The sequence below is a fragment of the Carassius auratus genome, unplaced genomic scaffold, assembly GCF_003368295.1.
Source record: "Carassius auratus strain Wakin unplaced genomic scaffold, ASM336829v1 scaf_tig00044830, whole genome shotgun sequence".
NCBI classification, from domain to species: domain Eukaryota; kingdom Metazoa; phylum Chordata; class Actinopteri; order Cypriniformes; family Cyprinidae; genus Carassius; species Carassius auratus.
In genome coordinates this window covers 52908-75543 of record NW_020526852.1, presented here as the reverse complement: position 1 = coordinate 75543, position 22636 = coordinate 52908, and the positions used below count along the sequence as shown (strand labels likewise).

The 22636-nt window shown below is 40.7% G+C and overlaps 1 protein-coding gene across 2 annotated transcripts in view; it reads right to left on the bottom strand.

Moving 5' to 3' along the window:
- Positions 1-22636, bottom strand: part of LOC113087422 (uncharacterized) — a 69072-nt gene that overhangs the window by 6548 nt on the left and 39888 nt on the right. For both annotated transcript variants that reach the window (XM_026255583.1, XM_026255584.1), the window contains exons 2-6: positions 10379-10514; positions 10231-10296; positions 9888-9938; positions 9507-9557; positions 2299-2349 (exon numbers count right to left, since the gene is read on the bottom strand). In XM_026255583.1, coding sequence (XP_026111368.1) covers positions 2299-2349; positions 9507-9557; positions 9888-9938; positions 10231-10296; positions 10379-10421 — 262 coding nt within the window. In that variant the 5' untranslated portion in view covers positions 10422-10514. The remainder of the gene's footprint in view (positions 1-2298; positions 2350-9506; positions 9558-9887; positions 9939-10230; positions 10297-10378; positions 10515-22636) is intronic.

Below are 22636 nucleotides of genomic sequence, written 5' to 3'. Positions count from 1 at the left end.
CGGACCATTCACTATTGAACGGCAACTGAACGAAGTGACCTATAGACTCCAACTCCCTGCACAGTACCGTATCTCACCTTCATTCCATGTCTCACTCCTCAAACCCTTCACTGAACCTTTGTCTCCTCCATCCACAGAACCTGGTGATGCCGTACCTCCTCCTCCGGCCATCGAAGACGACAACGACATCTTCCGGGTGAGAGCTATCCTCGACTTCTCGATGACGGGTTCCTCAACTGGAGTACATTGTGGACTTGGAAAACTACGGCCCATCAAGACCATCCAGACCGCCCCGCTCCCCGTGGCCGAGGTAGACCCCGTCGTCGAACAAGATCCCAGCCGTCAGGAGCCGCCCGTGGAGGAGGGGGTACTGTCACAGCCACACCTTCTACACTTCCGGAATCGGACACTTACGCCACACCCACTCGTCCCCAATCACCCGAATTCTGAACTCCTGTGCATCATCACCAGAACCACATATAAAGCCATCAGTCACCATCACTCATCGTCTGGTCTTGCACCGATCTCCTCACTTGCCTGAACGCCATTATTAAACCTACCTGAACTCTTGAACCCTCTTCCACCTCTTCAGTCTTCCTGTCCCCATCGTCTTCATCTGAGCACCATCTGGATCACCGTTCACCATAAGGGAAGTTGTGTTGTCACCGTTCTATCCACGTGTCAAGATTCACCTGTGTCTGAAACCTCTGATTCACATTAAACTACCTTATCACTGAATCCTCTGTGTCCTCGTCTGTGTCTGACAGTATGACAATATTTACATAACTATCAATACTTTGTTGACCAATTACCAAGCAATTAATTTTGCTCAGTCTGTGGTGTAAAAAGGTTGCATTAGCAATTAAAGAAAGAAACACTTAAGCAAAACTTGGTCAGGTCAAAGTGTTTGAATAATTTTTGGTCCCAAATTTACTGGTAGTCCACTGCATGAAGAAATTTTGGGTATAATATGTAACATAATTGTAAATAACAAGTAAATAATGTTTACTTTATTTTTTTGTCCTCACTTACAGAAATGAAATATAGTGTGCTGCACCCACTAGAAAAAAAAGATCCAAAATTATATCTGGTGTCTGAATATTTTTTGGTTTGACTATATTTCCAGTCTTCTCAAAATATAACAAGTACCAGTTTTATACAGAGAGTGTTTGTGAATCTACATACTATTGTGAATAACACACTCTACATTGAGAAAATGAAGTAATTAAATAGAAAAAATTAAATAGGCCTACATAAATGATCAAATTACTGTCAGGAACTGTGTCGGAGAGAAAGAAGGTTAAGACATGGAGCAAAGCAATTTAATAAATCCAAACACAAGGGAAATCCACAACCAGGAATGGGGAGGAAAACATACACACAAGCCCTATTCGGAAGGTAATTGTATCTCAGTGGAACGTAAGTGATTTTCACCATTTACAGGGGGTAGTCGGAGATGTCAGAGTTTTTCTCTCACCACCCCTGTTTTTTGACAAACACAAGGTCGTGTGGTTATTTAGTACTAGCCAAATCCACATCTCTGAGTTTACAAGAAGAAATTGATTCAAAAGACAGTGCTTAAACCTTTTTTGAGCATTCCCGAACACCATAAGGTACATTAAACTGTAGTAGGCTACTTTGTGTAATTTGCATACATATTTATTTCTGAAATGCTGGAAAGTATTTAAAAGAACAATTGCTGCTTAACTGCTCACAGCGACTGGGAGCAGAAAGAAAAGAAAAGCACGCAAACATTCGAAATGGATCTTTATTATGGCAGTAGAAGGTAGGCTATGCTATACAGTTTTAAAATGTGTAGCCCATTATAAAGGGATAGGCTACATAACTATATCGCGTATAATATACAACTATAGCCTGTCTTTTTAAACAGGAGATTTAAATAATCAAATTAAAAATAGGATTAGGCAGGCTATATATTATAAAATATGCTAGGAATAATAAGAATACATTAAACATAATAATATGTATTTTTAAATGCATTTTACACAATAATAAGAATACATTTTGTAAATAAAATTAATTTTATTTACAGCAGACAATTATGTGACTGGTCACGTCAGCAGCTCGTTCCCAGGTTCATGGGATCACAGAACTTACTCATCTTTTGTGAATATATCACCATCTGAATCCATGAGTTTTATCACTGAGGTGATATGTAAATTAATTTTTAAAGATGTCCACATGAGAAACAATTACCGTCCCAATCGGGCTACAGACAGTCCAGGCTCATAATAACACTAGAAGAGTATATGCAAAGTCACTGTTAAATACACTTACCATTTTTAAAATAATCTTCATCGATGTTAGAGCGTACTTTAGAGTATTCATCTGCAAAAGAAAGAGATAAAAAAAAATAGATTTTTCGATTAATCGTTTTTTTAAAATGTGGAATTTATTTTATTAAATATTGAACGTAAGATTAACAGTAATCTAATTACTAGTCTTCCCCACTATATGTCACCGTCTTATTTTCCTTGCACAATGTTACCAAGAAGCGAGAGGCGAACCTGTCATTCATTTATTCAGGTGCTTTGTCGACGTTGATGCCACCTTCACATAAAAAATATGGAAGGTATGGAAGCATTTTAGGTTTCGCAAGCAAGACGACGACGATGGTGTTGTGGACAAGAACAAAGCTATTTGAGTGATTTGTAATGCAGAGGTGAAAGGCTCTAGTAATAATCTGCGGAACAGATGAATAATACATACATAAAGGATGACATAATTTTTTATTTTTGGGTGAACTATCACCAATAAGCCAGTATTAGTTGTCCTGCATTGTTCATAGGCTTGTAGCCTTTAATGTTACAGCAAATTTTGTAAAATTGTATGATTATTCTATCTTAAAAATTAAATAACTTTATCCTGTTTGATTGAGGAATGCAACTGTTCTGACTTTTTTCAGCACACATTTTTCATCTTGCATCAAAATTTTAATGTATTTATTTAACATAATTGTATACATTTGAAAATAACAAGCTCTGCTTATTTCCCAAATGACTTGAACAACTTTTATGCTCATTTTGAATGCGCTGCTGAGGCACTGACGTGGGGAACATCTCCAACTGGGGATGTGCATGTTAAAGTACCTTCATATGGGAACACACACACAGACATATCATCTCCCGATGGGGTTACCCTTGGCAGTCAAGCATATCAGGTCTCAGTTGCCAATACTTGTAAAGTTTTTAAAGCTGTGAAAATTGGGAAGGCTGCTGGGCCTGATGGCATTATTCCGCGTGTCTTAAGGACATGTTGTAGTCAACTTGCATCTGTTTTTACTGATATCTTTAACCTGTCACTCTCTTTTTGTATGGTTCCGAATTGTTTGAAAAAATCGATAATAATTCCTGTGCATAAGAAAACAACTGCCACCTGTATGAATGATTTTAGACCTGTAGCCTTGACTTCTGTGATAATGAAGTGCTTTGAACTGCTTGTGAAATCATATATTAACAACCTGTCTTCACGAATCCACTACAATTTGCATATAGATCAAATAGAGCTGTGGACGATGCTGTATCATTGGTTTTACATTCTGCACTTCAACATCTAGAGGGTAGGGATACGTATGTCAGGATGCTGTTTGTTGATTATAGCAGTTGCTTCAATACCATCAGACCTTCCATTTTAATACCTAAGCTGTTAGACCTGGGCCTCTGTACTTCCATCTGCAGGTGGATACAGGACTTTCTAACAGGCCGTTCTCAGACAGTTAGAGTAGGCACTACATACTCAGCCCCAATAGTGTTAAATACCGGAGCACCTCAAGGTTGCTGTCTTAGTCCTTTATTATATAGTCTGTATACTTATGACTGTATTGCAAAATATCCCACAAATAGTATTGTGAAATTTGCAGACGATACTACAGTGGTACGACTTATTGACAGCAATAATGAAACTGCCTATAGGGATGAGGTGAGTAATTTGATCATGTGGTGCCGAAGAAATAATTTGTCCCTGAATATGGGGAAAACTAAGGAGGTCATCATAGATTTTAGAAGAAATAAACCCACACATACACCTGTCTACATCAATAACAGTTGAAATTGTTAATACTTGTAAGTTTTTAGGCATTCATATTTCAGACTCCCTTTCATGGTCTTTCCACATCACTTGTGCCATTAAGAAGGCACACCAGAGCCTTTACTTCTTGAGGTGTCTTAAGAAATATGGTATGTCTCTAAATATTTTAAAGAAATTTTACCGTTGTACAATTGAGAGTATATTGACAGGAAGAGCTACTTCAAGTGAATTGAATCTTCTGACAAAGGTGATTAAAACTGCATCAAAAATTATTGGGGTTCCACTGGAATCGCTACAGGAAATTTATTGGAGACACAGCACTGAGAATTATACAGGATGTTAGCCATCCGGCAGATAGTCTCTTCTCCCAACTCCCATCAGGGAGACGTTGGCAGAGCATCCCAACACGTACGTCACGATTTAGGGACAGTTTTTATCCACAGCCTCTAAGGCTACTGAACGATAGTGTAAGAGGAAGGAGGGCTGAGGTTTGAGCTAATGTTTATTTAAATTTATTTTATTCTATTCTATTCTATCTTAATTATTGACTGGTGCTGAGAGAGTGCTAAGGCACATTGTATTTCATTGCTGTGGTACTCTGTACTGTGGAAGATTTTTAATGGTGGGATTTTGCTCAATCAAGTATGATCAAGATGAATCTAGTCATATATATACATACGTGTTTATTCCATTAGAATCATATAGCCTTTGTGTGAAAGGAATGTGCCTATGTCTGCAAAAAACATCCTGACCACCACAGATAGGAAACTCTTTTCTTTACCATAGCAAGTCTCAGGAAACATCTGGAAAAACATGCAATGGGTCTCTTCTCTTTACCATAGCGTCTCCCTAGGGAGGGATCAAAATTGCAAGCATAAGGAAAAGTTTGACTATTTGGAAACGCCCTGTATAGGGTATATAATGAGATGCAACCTAGCATTTCGGGAGATCTCCTTGCAACGAGCTCTCGGCTTTGTTTTGCTTAAAATAAAGTCTTTTCTTCTGAGAGAAAAATCCCTGACTGAGTTTGATTCTTCTGAGAACTGGCAAAATACACCACAGTACGAATATGCATAATGACAATAAAACTGAAACTGAAACTGAAATTAGAGATGGGTTCTGTTTTAATGTACCCACGTGCAGGGGCGTCAGACTGGGGGTAAAACCAGTACTGATTACCAGGGGCCAAAGGAAGAGAGGGAAGAGTCTGGAATATATATTTTCAAGGGGGGCTCATTAGGACTGCCTATAAATAGGGCCCGGGATCCTGTGCGGCACCCCTGCCCACGTGTCCTTAAAATAAAAGAGTTTAATATACAGGTTTGTGGCTCTTAATTTCTATTTATTAATTACCCACTTGTAAACTTATGTTCACTGTTCTTTTTCATAAATATAGTATTCGTATTAAATCTATACTCATTGAGTTGATTTGAAAATCGAGTATAGAAAATCGAATCAAGAATCAAAATCGAAAATCGAAATGATTTGAGAGCTTGTGAATTGAAATCGAATCGATCTGGAACATCTGAATCGATACCCAGCCCTAATATATATATATATATATTAGGGCTTTGTATCGATTCATATATATATATATATATGTACTGTATATGTGTGTGTCAGTGATGTGCGGGTTGATCCAAAATGAGCGGCTGCCCGCGGTTATGAGTCATCCAAAAATATTTTTTATGATATTCGGGTCGCGGTCGGTCAGGTCGTTTGGAATAAAGATGCCAATTAAACCTTTGTAATTAATATAGTACTAGAGACAATTTTGAAATACAATACGATTAATGCGTATACGCGTTATGAGTCATTTTCTCCTGATAACCCTGAAAAGAACTTAAATTCCTTTAAAGTTTTTATCGTACAGATAAGAGCAATACATCAATCGAATCTGTAAAGGGTTTACTTTTTTTTTTAATACAGACATAATAACAACAGAACTTTGTGCACTTATAAAATAAAGATAACAAACAAGGTGTGCTGTCTGCAGCCTTTCGCCCGTTTCACACATACTCCGTCTGCTGTGCGTATGCATTGCGTATTTTTTTACGCAACCATGTTTACGGATTCCAGCGGTCACATTGCACGGGGTTGCGGTCCGTCAATGCGTTCCAGCAGCAGTGCGTCTGCAGCAGTGCGTCTGCAGCAGTGCGGCGATCATTTACGTACCGAGTCTATTTTTGCTGTGCTGCATGCGCTGAATTAAAGTGACAGCGCATTGTTCGCAGTAAAAATTAAAATGGATTGACACGGAAATGCAGTAATTTCACAATGAATGTATACTAATCAAAGCATACTGTGTTTCACACGCAACACATGGGTTTTGGTTAGATTTAAAACAAGAAAAGGAGCAACTTTAGAGAAACAAAGCAACATTATATATGCACTCTTATAGAGGCAGAAAAACAATGTAATTTAAGACCCGTTGATTGCGTTTAATGGTGAGTTTTAATTTTGAATGTTTGTGATATCCTAACAAGAAAAGTAGGCTAATGTTGTGTTAAAAAGTGTTGCAGCTTGTTTCAGCAACTTATTATAAAAACCTAGCAGTCAAATGCATGAGTAATACGTTGTTTATATTTGAATTTAAATGTGTCTATGAAAGATTGTTACTGTACTGTGATGAAAGAGTATCACAATGCTGAAAAAGCGTATTTATTTTTTTAAATTTTTTTACATGATTTGATATCAAAATAATGGACAAAGCTTGTGTTTTGTGGCTTAAACAGCCGCGGATCAGTAGCGGACTGCAAACGCGTCCTGTGTGAAAGCACAGAGTCCGTGCTGCTTCAGCACAACATACGTAACACACACGGACTGCATACGCACTGCAGATGGATTATATGTGAAGAGAGAGTTTGTCTGCGCTGATCTTCATTTACAAACACATCATTAAAATGAACTGTAACTCAGTGAATACTCAACGAAGAGACATGAGAGACATATCTATAAAAAGCTTGACATGTGTGCTTTAAACTAAACAAGTGCCACCGAAAACAAATATTCTGTGATAAAAGTAATCCATATGAAATCAACGCGATGTCCGTTTTTGACGGCTCCCTTCATTATATCTAATGTGACCACGCCCCCGCGCTGAACGCGCTATTCAGATTCAAACTGAAGCGTGTGGCTTGAATACGCCCACACAGAAGAAAAAGCAGCGAGACTGTTCCTCAAGTTTTTTATTTTACTGTTTGCTTAGCGATGAGAGGAATAAGACATAATTAATTCAATTCATCCCCCCAATAAACCTTCTCAGCTCTTTTCAACATTAATAATAATAATAATAATAATAATGATGATAATAATAACAATAATTGTTTTTTTGTAGAAAATCAGATTTTCGTTTTCTATAAATTGTTTCTTAATTTTGATCAATGTTTTATCAATCAATTGCCCGTATTTTATAAATTAGAAGCAAATATATAGCAGACAATGTAATGAGGCGCCGGCACGGTCACTTACACTTGAAACTTAGCTTGTGCCTCACAGATTTGAGAAATATAGGCTATATATTACAGAAAGCTTGAAATGTCTACTTTTAAATGAAAATATTAAAACCAAAATAAATAGGCTACTCTCTAATGATGTAATCTATTTGAAATATGGCGAGTCCGCATAGTCAACTTCATCTTTGCAGCAACACAGAAAACCCCAGTTTAAAGGGGGGGTGAAATGCTATTTCATGCATACTGAGTTTTTTTACTCTGTTAAGGAGTTGGATTCCCATGCTAAACATGGACAAAGTTTCAAAAATTAAGTTGTACGTTTGAAGGAGTATTTTTGTTCCCAAATTACTCCTCCTGGTTTGTCACAAGTTTCGGAAAGTTTTTTCGAGTATGGGTCTGTGTGACGTTAGATAGAGCGGAATTTCCTTATATGGGTCCTGACGCACTTCTGCCGGAAGAGCGCGCTCCCGTATAGCAGAGCACTGAGAGCACAACAGACTTCACTGATCAGAGCGAGAGCGTCACGAAGAGTCACAAAAGAAGTGTGTTTTTGGTTGCCAGGGCAAGACAACCCTGCACAAATTACCAAAAAAAAAAAAAAAAAACAGCATTAAGGGACCAGTGGATGGAGTTTATTTTTACAGAGCATCAATGGAGTTGTGCAAGTGTTTATGTTTGTTCCCTGCATTTCGAAGATGCTTGTTTTACAAACAAGTTCCAGTTTGACGACGGATTTGTGTATCGTTTATTTCTTAAGTATGATGCAGTCCCAACGAAAAAGGGTCACGATTGTGTGTTGGAACCGCAGGCGGTGAGTAAAACTGCTTAAAATATCTCTGCCTCCTTGTTAGTGCGTCCGCCTCCCATGTCGGAGACCCGGGTTCGAGCCCCGCTCGGAGCGAGTCGTTGCTGCTGCTGCTCTCGTTCAGTTCCAGCCTCGGGATCTGATTCTGGATCAGAAATAAATGGCTGAATCTGACTGTTAGCCATGGTTTGTTTTGGATGATGGTTTTTTTTCCACACGGTAATGTCACAACTTCCAAACGCTCTCAACGCAAAAGCCTACTGGCGCTCGTGATTCTTTAGCTCCGCCCACACGTCACGCCTTCAGCCGGTCGTGTTTTTCCGGGAAAAATCGGTACAGACTATCTTTCTCTTATGAATATAATAAAACTAAAGACTTTTTGGAGTTATGAAGGATGCAGTACTACTCTATAGGTACTCAAGATTAACAGGATATTGAGTGAAAACGAGCATTTCACCCCCACTTTAATACTAAATAATGAAATGTCTCCTTGCATATTTTCGAACCAGGCCATCTGGCTTGAGCGAGACCCCACGGAATGAGTGAGCAGAGCGTAATATATGGAGAAATGCGCTCTCCGCTCACGAGCTCTGATCAGAACAAACCCGAGCCTCATTGTCTGCAGAACAGAAACATCAAAATAGACATAGCTAGACTAGATTATTTAAGAACAAATTATGAGCTTATTGACGATTTTTTTTAATATAATTCTTGACAAAATTTGAATATATTAAGGATTTTTTTTTGCCTACTTCCTATGTCTATGGCCCAATGACGATATGATGAGCATTTACTACATTTAAAAAATGCGGGTCAGGAAGCGGGTCGGGTACTATATTTTCTTTTCCTTTTTTTTTTGCAGTCAGAGTTTGGGTCGGGTTAGTTGTAAATATCGGTCGGGTGTGGGTTATTAATACATTGACCCGCGCATCACTGGTGTGTGTGTGTGTAAAGATCTCTAAGAGTAGATTGCTCTATTTTTTTATTCTATCTGTTTTCTTTTTATTTATAATATTATTTAAAAGCCCATGCTACGTGTACGGTGTTAACCTAACTGAGACTTGTTATAGCACTTATATATATCATTGCTCTTTTTGTTGTTTTTGATTGCTTCCACTGTCCTCATTTGTAAGTCACTTTGGATAAAAGTGTCTGCTAAATGAATAAATGTAATATAATGTAAATGTAAATACACTTGCCATTTTTTTTTGAATCTTCATGGATGTTAGAGCGTACTTTACAGTATCCATCTGCAAAAGAAACAGATGAGCTTTAATGGAAAGCAAACAGACACAGATGTTTAGAAAAACAAGCTTTATAGAAATTAACATTATGACAAGTTGGTATTACTCAACTAAATATTTCTGTATTTGGTGTGTGTTAGTTGTAATCTATTTATTGAATATGACAGCAGTGACCTATTTCTTTGACCTATATCATTCAATGTTTGGTAATATTCAGAAACACATAACAAATTACATTGAGAAAACAAGTAAATAAATACACAAAATAAAACACATAAATGATCAAATAACACTAAAATGTAGAGTATATGCAAAGTCAATGTTAAATACACTTGCCATTTTTTTTAGAATCCTCATGGATGTTGGAGCATACTTTACAGTATTCATCTGCAAAAGAAAGAGATGAGCTTTAATGCAGTACAAACAGACACAGATGTTTAGAAAACAAGCTTTATAGAAATCAACATTAGAACGCAGTAAATGTTGCGAGTTGGTATTACTAAACTTAATATTTCTGTATTTGGTGTGATTCAGTCTGATATTTGGTTTAACTACAACTTCATATAGCGTGGTAATAAATACACAAATACAATAAATAAAATAATGAATAACACTAAAACTTCAGGTTTATGCAGAGTCACTGTTAGTAAATATAGACCAACTATAACAATACACTTACTTTCATACATCCTTTCTTCATGTCCATGGTTAAAATGTCTGGTATCAGGTCTATCAGAGTCTTCATCTGCAAATAAAACAAATGAGCTTTAATGCAGTGATAATGACACAAATGTGTAGAAAACAATCTTTATATTAAATACACTTGCTTTTTTCACCCTGTCCATGGTGGCTCTGTAGTTCTTTAGACATTGTAGTCTGTAACAAGTTCTCAGTCTCTGTGAGTCTTTGGTGGAGTGTCGTTGTGTCTCGGTCAGTGCCGCTGCTCGTTATAAAGGGAAGCAACTGAAAGTGAAAGGCAAAAACACAAAGTCCTGCAGCTTTAACTGGAGCAGAAGCTTTTAATCACTTTCAATCCCATATGGAGACCATTGTCACTTAAAAGAATTGAACAAACAGAAGAGGTGTGGGTGACCACTTAAACCAGGGCAGCCCAACATTTTTTGAACAAAGATCTATTTTTAGATTTATCAGTGTGCCGAGATCTACCACTCCAAACAGAAAGCCAGTTGCTACTCACAACGCATCTGCAGATTTAATATGCTCAAAACAAACAGAAAAGTAGCTCTAATCAATATACACTGTCGGGAATGTTACTTTAAAAAAGTAATTAGTTATAGTTACTCACTACTTGTTCAAAAAAGTAACTAAGTTAGTAACTGAATTACTCTATAATAAAAGTAACTCGTTACCAGGGAAAGTAACTATTTGCGTTACTGTAAAAAAAATAATAATAATAATAAAAAAAACAGTTTTCACAAATCAGTTGAAATGAGTAGAACAGACAGGTGTTCGCACATAACTTTCAATATTTATTGCACCATTATTTTTATCCTGTACTTCAAGTATTATCTTTGTAAGAAAAGTGTTTTTGGACACTAGCTTTGTAGATGCGTGTCACACATTACATGTACACATTACATGCACGTTCTTGCCTTTGACCACAATTAATTTGAAGTAGCGCTTATATCTCCATCTTGAAAATGCCAACTTTTCATCGGATTGCTCCTGACTCGCCATCTCTGCTGCGAATCTCTGTTCAGCTGTTGCGTCTCGTGTGTGTGTTTGGCGCCGCTGGCGCGTGTGCTGGCATCTGTGTAAAAAACACTGTCTCTGATTGGCTACCATGAAACACATGACTCTGCCTTAGCCAATCATAATCGCTTATCTCATTATTAACCCACCTCCTCACTCGCTGTGTGAGCCAGGGGTGCTTTCGGATTACATAGTTTATTAAATTAATGCATAGTAACGCAACGCATTTAACGTCCAGTAATGTTAACGGCGTTATAATGACGGGAAACGTAATTAGTTAGATTACCCCGTTACTGAAAAAATAATGGCGTTATTCCAAACACTGTCCATATATAATAAATCTGTTGTGAATCAGAAGGCAGAGACAGATCCATGTGCAGCAATTTACTGAACAAAAAGTCAAGGCAAAGGTCAATATCTGCATAGATGGACAGTTTCAGGGATCAAACAGAGGCGAGTCGAGAACCAGGCTTTGGGTCAGTAGGGAGGCAGCAGAACAATCAGAATCCAGAAACAGGCTAGGGTCAAATGGTAGTCTGCAGACAATCAGAGGTAGTTAGAGATAGCAAGGGTAGGCAAGGATGACCAGAAACGCTCAGACATGCATAATAACAAAAACATATAATAAAGTTATAAAGTGGGACCTCTGGCACTGGGAGGAGGCAGCTAGTTTCTCGTAGTCAGGGCAGTAAGAGCTGGTTGCAAGCTTTAAGCAGGCCAGAAGGTTGTCATCAGTCATTGTAGATCTGTACTTTGACTTGATGATTTTCATGTTAGAGAAAGCACACTCACACAAGTAGGTTGACCCGAAAAGTGCTGTCAAGTTGAAAGCACATTTTCTGAGGTTGTGATACTTTTGTTCAGTCAGTAAGTTCCAGAACTCTCCATTCATGTCAGATGTTGCCCTGGATTTGATCTCAATGTCATTTTGCAGTGTGAGAACCTCATTCTCAACAGCAGTGTTATCTAAGTGAAACAGTGATACAATTTTGGGGGCAATACAATCCACATCAATACTTGGACCAAATGGAAAAAAAAGATAGCTGGCAACAGGCCCGATGGATCCAAAATCTGTAAAGCACCTCTCAAATTCTTACAAGATGCTCTGAACTTGCTCCTCAAATGTGAACTGTCAAGCTACACAAAGTCTTTGCCCTGACGCTGAAGTTCTGCCTGCATGTGAGGAAAGTTCTGTAGCTCATAGCGTTGCAGCCTATTTGAAAGAAGTTGTAGCTTGCTTCTAAATGTGTTTACTGCACTGATCATGTTGATTAGGTGTTTATCTTTACCCTGCAGCTCTAAATTAAAATCATTCAGCAGGTCAGTGAGATCTGTCAGGAATGCTAAATCCAAAATCCACTGGTAGTCCTCTAGCTGGGCATATTCTACATGTTTCGAAAGCTTCAGAAAATCTTTGATTTCAGGCAACAACTCTGAGAATCTCACTAAAAATGTACCTCTACTGGGCCATCTAACATCTGTGTGCAGCAACAGGTCTGTGTGTTCTGCACCGGTCTCCTCCAAATGAGCATGGAATAACTTTCTCTATAGACTCCTGGCCCGAACGGAACACACAATCTTCATTGCAATATCCACCACTTCTTTCATGTTTAAAATCTTACTACATAATGCCTGCTGGTGGATTATACAGTGGCAATTAAGGAAGTCACTCTGTATGAAATATTCACTCTCTTTGCACAATGCATTGAATCCACAGTGGGATGTACAATTCGACAACGAAAAATGCTACTGTAAAGTTATGGTTATATTAACCAAGTTTACTATGGGTAACGTTAATGTCCGCAGTGCAGACGCTCTCTATGTTTATAAAAGCTCCAGAACAAAAATTATTATATTTTGATGACATATGCTACCCTGAGCTAAACTCTCGAGATGAGAGTTATGACAGATAAAATATGTTACTAAATAAAGTAAAAATTTTTGTGATAGAGAATAAGAAGCTGACGTCAGATTTCTCCTGGTTGCATTTACCATGTTTACTATGGTAACGTTAATGTTTAGCGTGCACACTCTTTTTACATCGATTGTAAATATTTCTGCCTTGTTTAGTGATTATAATCCACATCGGATCAAGTTATTTCAAACACTCGTTGCTGGGTGATTTTTAAGCTCAACTTATTTTAAAAAGTTTTTAATGCTGGTGTTAAAGCTGTTATCTTTCTGAAATGATCTGCAGCGTTGAGCTATCCAGACGTGGAGAAAGTCCGCCTTTGTTCATAACCACTCCTCTAGCCCCTCTATGGCCCAAGGTTTTCTTCGGTCCAAAAAACCCTGGCCGTTGGTGCCCTGGCCGTTGGAAAGCCCCAACGAGGCACGATCAAGCCCCGGAAGTGACAATGGAAACGCGACTGGCCCTGGCACGCACTAGCACGCCCGGTTTAAGCTCGACAGTGGAAACGCAGCTAGTCTTTCGTTCATTATCTGGTTCGGCTCGCTGTTCATCTTCAGTTCTCTCTTCACAGCAGTTCAGTAAGTGTACTGTTTGAGTAAATGAATTACTCCAGGATATTGGTTCATTTTACTTTGTTTGATTCTTGGACCTTTTGCTGAAGCGACTGAATTAACAGAGGGAGAAAAGATCATCACAACCAGCATGGTTGTTCCAACACTGCTTGACCTGAAGTGCTTCACAGACACAACTTAAATGCAATGTAAGAAAAATGAATTAAAAAAGATAAGACAATAAATACAAATCTAAATTAGTTCTAAAAAAAAATTTATGAATCAAAGGATAAAAACTAATTCACATTACATTTTATTTTCAAGTTGATTAATAAGGTATGCATTTTTGTTTTATTTCTTCTAGATTGCTTGATAGCTGAAGCAGAAAAAGCTGAACTGGAAAATATCCATGCAAGAGAGGGACCTACAGCAGATCCACCTCATTCTTAACCAAATTCCAAGATTCCATGACTCCTGGCAAAGTATAAAACTCATAAAAAGAAACATGGCACTCCCACTGAGGCAAACATTGTCACTCAGGTAATGAAATACTTTGAATACATCCAGAGCTCTCTAATAAGAGGACCCCCTTATATTCTGGGCTCGCAACAAGGACAAATATCCTCATTTGCATGCTCTTGCTCTTAAAGTGTTGTCTGTCCCTGCATCTTCAGCACCAGTTTAAAGAATTTTTAGTGATGGAGGACATCTTATGAGGCCCCATCGAGCAAGCCTAGGATCAAAAATGCTCTCATGTCTTATATTTCTCAAGTGCAACAATGGACTTCTGTAAAACAGAAAAGAATACTGAGAATGTACATTATGACTATTAGATGCAGAGCCAGTTCATGTCAGGGTCCTGCTATCCCATATTTGCATCCAATTCTGCACTAAAACTGTGTTGGTAATCCCCTGGGATAAGTACAGTGAAGTACTTATCCCCTACTTCCTGGATAAGTACAACAGTGACGCCAGCAAGTGTAAGGGATTTCTACTACAATGCTCACACACACACACACACACACACACGCACACACACACACACAAACACACACACACACACACAAAGAGAGAGCTGAATATGTTAAGATTTTTTACTTAGTTTTTGTTTTGTTTTTGGTGAAAATGTGCTCCTTTGGTTTAGTAATAAGTTCAAAAATGGGAACACATTCACTTTTTATTTGTTACATTTTCCATTGGCAGACCAGATTGTTATTATTACACTATAATATGGTTAAATAATTATTATAAAGTAGTATAATATTTAATATTGTATAGCAATATTGTTACACTATAATAAAAAGACTGAAATTGTGAAGTTGCACTTCAGCTTGTGTTAAATTGCTATATCTAAAGTAAATAAAATGTAAATAAAGTAAATTTAAGTAATTTTATCCTACGACTCCAAACTCGGCCATAGAGGGCTGGTGTCCTGCAGAGTTTAGCGCCAACCCTTATTAAATACACCTGAACCAGCTAATCAAGCTCTTACTAGACACACTAGATACATCCAGATAGGTGTGTTAAGACCAGTTGGAGCTAAACTCTGCAGGGCACTGGCCCTCCAGGGTATAATTTGAAGACCCCTGTCCTACAGAGTTATTACTTTGCACATGCTTTTTGATCATTACAAATAATAATGTAAAACATTTTCTTAGACTAGGAGATATGCTTTAGCTCAGATACATTATCAATAGTTAAGTATGTGGTCTTGAAGAGGATTGTTTATTTTTCACTCATTCAAACATTTGGACTTCGACTCGAACCTCTTTTTTTTTTACTCAATCTTGACTCGGTCTCGACTAGTCCTGGTTTTGGACTTGTCTTGCACTTTTTCTTCTTCTTATGCGGTCCATCGATTTCGAAGATGACGTCACTTCTAGGATGCGTTGTCAATCAATAGTTAAGTATGTGGTCTTGAAGAGGATTGTTTATTTTTCACTCATTCAAACATTTGGACTTCGACTCGAACCTCTTTTTTTTTTACTCAATCTTGACTCGGTCTCGACTAGTCCTGGTTTTGGACTTGTCTTGCACTTTTTCTTCTTCTTATGCGGTCCATCGATTTCGAAGATGACGTCACTTCTAGGATGCGTTGTTGGAGTGTTGAGGCAGCCGCTGCTGTCTGCAGTGCCATTGAAGGTGGCTATAAAGCCCAATCCGAGAGCCACATGTCCTGCCGCAGTCGGGACATGTGAGTGCAGAGTCTGATAATGGGTGTAGATGTGGCTGAGCGCGTTGGTATCTGCGATGACGTAGCACAGTTCTGTGTTGGGTACGCTGTGATTCGATCAGTTGGACCCCCAGACCACATGCAGAGCTCCATGCCTGGCGGTCGGCAGCAGTTATTTCTAGGACTCCAGGGTTAATGCTGCAGCTTTTCAGGGTCGCCTTGAGGTGGTCCTTGTAGTGACGCTTCTGACCCCCAGGTCTCCTGTTGGTTGCGTATACAGTATTGTTCAAAATAATAGCAGTACAATGTGACTAACCAGAATAATCAAGGTTTTTCGTATATTTTTTATTGCTACGTGGCAAACAAGTTACCAGTAGGTTCAGTAGATTCTCAGAAAACAAATGAGACCCAGCATTCATGATATGCACGCTCTTAAGGCTGTGCAATTGGGCAATTAGTTGAATTAGTTGAAAGGGGTGTGTTCAAAAAAATAGCAGTGTGGCATTCAATCACTGAGGTCATCAATTTTGTGAAGAAACAGGTGTGAATCAGGTGGCCCCTATTTAAGGATGAAGCCAACACTTGTTGAACATGCATTTGAAAGCTGAGGAAAATGGGTCGTTCAAGACATTGTTCAGAAGAACAGCGTACTTTGATTAAAAAGTTGATTAGAGAGGGGAAAACCTATAAAGAGGTGCAAAAAATGATAGGCTGTTCAGCTAAAATGATTTCCAATGCCTTAAAATGGAGAGCAAAACCAGAGAGACGTGGAAGAAAACGGAAGACAACCATCAAAATGGATAGAAGAATAACCAGAATGGCAAAGGCTCAGCCAATGATCACCTCCAGGATGATCAAAGACAGTCTGGAGTTACCTGTAAGTACTGTGACAGTTAGAAGACGTCTGTGTGAAGCTAATCTATTTTCAAGAATCCCCCGCAAAGTCCCTCTGTTAAAAAAAAGGCATGTGCAGAAGAGGTTACAATTTGCCAAAGAACACATCAACTGGCCTAAAGAGAAATGGAGGAACATTTTGTGGACTGATGAGAGTAAAATTGTTCTTTTTGGGTCCAAGGGCCACAGGCAGTTTGTGAGACGACCCCCAAACTCTGAATTCAAGCCACAGTACACAGTGAAGACAGTGAAGCATGGAGGTGCAAGCATCATGATATGGGCATGTTTCTCCTACTATGGTGTTGGGCCTATTTATCGCATACCAGGGATCATGGATCAGTTTGCATATGTTAAAATACTTGAAGAGGTCATGTTGCCCTATGCTGAAGAGGACATGCCCTTGAAATGGTTGTTTCAACAAGACAATGACCCAAAACACACTAGTAAACGGGCAAAGTCTTGGTTCCAAACCAACAAAATTAATGTTATGGAGTGGCCAGCCCAATCTCCAGACCTTAATCCAATTGAGAACTTGTGGGGTGATATCAAAAATGCTGTTTCTGAAGCAAAACCAAGAAATGTGAATGAATTGTGGAATGTTGTTAAAGAATCATGGAGTGGAATAACAGCTGAGAGGTGCCACAAGTTGGTTGACTCCATGCCACACAGATGTCAAGCAGTTTTAAAAAACTGTGGTCATACAACTAAATATTAGTTTAGTGATTCACAGGATTGCTAAATCCCAGAAAAAAAAAAATGTTTGTACAAAATAGTTTTGAGTTTGTACAGTCAAAGGTAGACACTGCTATTTTTTTGAACACACCCCTTTCAACTAATTGCCCAATTGCACAGCCTTAAGAGCGTGCATATCATGAATGCTGGGTCTTGTTTGTTTTCTGAGAATCTACTGAACCTACTGGTAACTTGTTTGCCACGTAGCAATAAAAAATATACTAAAAACCTTGATTATTCTGGTTAGTCACATTGTACTGCTATTATTTTGAACAATACTGTATCTGCCCATAGAGGACCTGCTGGGGTAGGCAGTGGGAGGGCATGCGGATAACGTGTCCAACCCATCGCAGTTGCCGCCTAGCAATGGTTGCCTCTATGCTGCTGGAGTTAGTGCGATGTAGGATGTCCGCATGGGGGATTTTGTCTTTCCATGTGACACCTAGTATGAGCTGGAGGCATCTGATGTGAAAGCCCTCAAGGCACCGAATATGCCTGCGGTAGGGAGTCCAAGCTTCCGCACTGAATAGCAGGGTGGAAACACAGACTGCCTGGTAGACGGCCGCTTTGGTGAAGGTACGGAGATCTTTATTAGCAAAGACTCTAGATCGAAGTCTACCAAAGGCAGAGGAGGCAGGATTTATGCGTGCCTGGACCTCGTTGTCTATGAGACAGGTGGGTGTTAGGATACTTCCGAGGTAACAAAAGTGCTGAACAACCTTTACTGGTGTGCCATGGATGTAGAATTCAGGAGGTGTAAGGATGGGGTCTTTGGTCTGTGCAATGATCTCAGTCTTTTGGATGTTGACTTGTAGGCCACAAGCTTGGTAGACTGCGCATACAACATCCAATGTGTGCTGCAGTGCAGTAGGGCTATGGGCTAGGAGGGCACAGTCATCAGCGTATTGCAGTTCATGAATTGTGGTGGTGGTGGTCTTGGTGATGGCTTGCAGGCGGCGAAGGTTAAAGAGGTTCCCGTCCAGACGAAACTGTAGGCAAACACCATCGTCGGGGCTAAGGGAATTGCGGGAGAGGAGCGTGACTGCTGCCAGGAAAAGATTGAAGATCACTGGAGCCAGTACACATCCCTGTTTCACTCCTACCTGCACAGGAAAGTAGGGGGATTGAGATGTACCCACAATCACACGAGCCTGCATGCCATCATGAAACTGCTGAAGGATTTCCAGAAACCTTGGAGGCACTCCAAACTTCTCCAGAATGACCCAAAGGACTTGGCGGTCAATGGTGTCAAAAGCCTTTGCCAGGTCGATGAAGGCAATGAACAGATCTTTGTTCTGTTCTCTAGCCTTCTCCTGCAATTGGCATAGAACAAAGATCATGTCGGAGGTGGACCGATCCTTTCTGAAGCCGCACTGTGACTCAGGAAGGATTCTCTCTGTGATGTGCTTAGTAAGACGAAACAGCATTACCTTTGTTAATACTTTCCCCGCCACAGAGAGCAGGGATATCCACAGATGGACTTGTCGCCCTTTTTCTTGTGGATAGTAACAATGTGAGAGTCTTTCCAGCCTTGTGGAACAGCTTTTTGTGCCCATATTATCTGGATAAGTTGGTGGAGATTTTTGGTGAGCATATACCCGCCTTTCTTTAGAGCCTCTGCAGGGATTCCATCAGGACCAGCAGACTTATTGTCCTTGAGACTTCGTACTGCTGCCAGGACTTCTGAGAATCTGGGAGGGTCATTTAGCTCATGCAGTGGGGTCAGTCGGATTGTATTGGTTAAGAAGGGTGTTAAAATGTTCAGCCCAACGCTCAAGAATTTCTTGTTTGTCCTTGTGCAGAATTGTGCCGTCTGCAGATCTGATAGGGGTGATTCTGCGTTTTTGGGGTCCATATAGTGATTTTATTGCATTGTAAAAAGCTTGAGAGTTGTTGGTGTCCGCATAACCTTGAATTTCATTAGCTTTCCTAAGCCACCAGTCATTTTCCATTATGCGAAGCCATTGTTGCACCTCAGCACGGATCTTACTTCATTGCGAGAGTAGAGAGGGAGATTGTGGGTTGGAGAGGTGGGCATAGAGGGCTTTGTGCTTCTCCTCCAGAAGGTTGTGTATTTCAAGAGAGCTGTCGTCAAACCAGTCCTGGTGATGTTTGGAGGTGAAACCAATTGTATCGGAAGCGGCTTGTTGTATAGCTGAGCTAAGGTTAGCCCATGCGCTTTCAGCTGTATTGCATATGGGATGAGTGATGGTGGAGGAAAGGTTATTAGCCAAGCAGCGACGGTATGATGCAGTAAAGTCAGGAGATTTTAAAGCTCGAGCGTTGAGCCGTCTTGAGGGTTGTTGCCTGGTGTGTTGAGGTCGGACCTTTAGATGTATCAGGGATCTGATCAGCCGATGGTCTGTCCAGCACTCCGCCCCACGCATTGCTCAGGTGATGGAGATTTCATGTAGATCTTGTTGCCGGGTTATAATGTAGTCCAGTAGGTGCCAGTGTTTTGATCTGGGGTGCATCCATGATGCTTTGTATTTATTTTTCATTTGAAAAGTTGTATTGGTTATGAACAGTTTATGCTCAGAGCAGAGGGAGAGGAGTCGCAGGCCATTCTTGTTCATGTTGCCTAAACCATGTTTCCCAATTACCCCAGGCCAGAGCATGTTGCTGGTGCCTACTCTGGCATTGAAATCTCCCAAAAGTATAAGTTTATCAGTTTGAGGAACTTTGTGAAGAGCTCTGTCAAGAGACTCGTAAAAGCAGTCTCTGATGCTTTCTTCAGCATCCAGAGTTGGTGCATAAGTGCTTATCAAGGTTGCATAGCGACCCTTCACAAGGGGAATGCGCCAAGTCATCAGCCGCTCACTGATTCCCACAGGAGACTCTGGGATGTTCTGTAGCAGTCTGCTTTTAATGGAAAACCTACTCCATGTAGACGGCGGGAATCTTGTGGAAGGCCCTTCCAAAAGAAGGTGTATCCTTGCCTGACTTCTATTAGCGAGTCCTCTCCTGCGAGTCGGGTCTCACTCAAAGCTGCAATGTCGATGTTGTATTTGTTAAGCTCGCTCGCAACCAGGGCAGTGCGCCTGCGGGGTCGGACAGTTCCAATCTGCACATCAAGAAGTGTGCGTACGTTCCATGTAGCCAAAATTAATAGTTTCATTTTATATTTTCGACCGCGTAATGGGATGCCTTGACGACAGCGGTGGGCCGCCCAGGAGTGTAGGGAACAGGCAATGTTTGGGTCACCTTTTCTAGACCCTCCCCCTGATTGGGGGTGAGCAGTGCGGACCCTAAAGAGGGCTGCTCAGTCACACAAGAAGCTACCGAAGGTGGATGCTGTTCCAACCCATCCACACAACGACCATCACGCTTGTGCCGCCTCCGTGCAGGGCTCATGCAAAAGGCTGCCAGTCTGATCCAAGACCTGCCTCCGTCACATTTACCCTATCGCCAAAGGACTTGTACGGTGAAGTGATAGCATACGCAGAGAGTGGATTAATGTGAAGAGAGAGGTGCGCAAACCCTATCTCCACAACTTCACTCCACAATCCAATATCCAGTGGCAGGAGATGAACTCTAGACAACCAGATGGACGGTGGAGTTGCAGGGGGCTGCCAGGTCTCTGTCTGTTGAGCCTGCCTCTCGCGTGTCCCCAACGCGGCCTTGTCTTGAGGAAACGAAATGCTCACGGAAGACTACCCACAGAGCAGTGGAGGCAGCAGTCTTAGTTGATGGCGGACTGTACTCGCCATGTCGAGGAGTATCATTGGCATAAATTGAGTTTTTGCAACGGATCTAGTGATGCTACTCAACTAGTCCCTCCATACCTGATAAACCTCCGCTGTTGGTCCACGACTACTTATTCGTCTGGGGACCACCGCACAGAGCCCCCAGCTTATTTCGTAGCTTACCTTCATATCTGAAGGAATGTCCATTATCCGCCACCGATGGACGTGATTGGTAGCAGTCAGCTCTGCCCCATTCACTTACACTGACAACACTACACTTCCCATAAGCCTGCACAGGTGATCGTAATCAAGACTGTGTATTTAAGCTGGACTTCCACCACAGTTCAAACGCGAAGTCTTGATTTGCTGTGTCTGTCATTTCTGAGCGTTTTTTATTTCCTGTTACAGATTCTGCCTGTTATCTCTACGTACCTTTGCTACCTACCTACCGACCTCTTGCTTGTTACTGGATTACAGATTCTCTGTTCTGCCCACACTGTTGATATTGCTGGTTCCGACCATTGCCTTTATAATAAAGCCTGCATTATGGATCCTATGTCGAGTTCTGGTTCATTACAGAAGACTTCGCCACAACAAGATCCAGCGGCTTTCGAAGGTCTTCAAACCACCATGGCGGCCCAAGCCAGTCAGATTGCGGCCAATCAGTTCCAGCTGAATCGACTGACATCGATCACAGAGGAACTCGTCAAGGCCGTGCAGAATCTCCACACAGCTCCCATGGCCGCACCAACGCCGAAAGCATCCACCATTGCCCACGTGGCAGGAACGCCATCGCAGGCACTCTCCGTCTTGCTTTCCCGGATAAGTACAACAGTGGCGCCAGCAAGTGTAAGGGATTTCTATTACAATGCTCTCTGTTTGTGGAACAACAGCCCTCATTGTATACTACGGATACTGGGAAGATCGCCTTTGTTTGCTCATTATTGACTGAGAGAGCTTTGGAATGGATTACGGCCGTGTGGGGTTCTGATGGATCTGCATTTACCTCCTTCCAGGGTTTCCTACAACAGTTCCGGGCAGTTTTCGATCATCCTAAGGAGGGAAAAGGAGCTGGAGATCGCTTATTGGAGTTATCACAAGGCAGAATGACGGTGGCGGATTATGCTCTATGATTTCGCACTCTGGCGGCACAAACTAACTGGGTGAGCGACACATTAACATGTTTCCAATAAGTTGTGCATGTATTGTGGACTGCCTGGCCATCAACGCAACCACTGCCCCACTCGTACATCTACCTCCTCCTAATGCTCGGTGAGTACTCCTCTCACTTCCATGTGTGATACCCAGAGTGTAAGCATCCCCGTTGAGTTTTGGATTAACGACAGACAAGTTATCACCTCTGCCTTACTCGATTCCGGGGCTGCAGGCAATTTCATTTCTGAAGAGTTTGCTCGGAGGTGTAA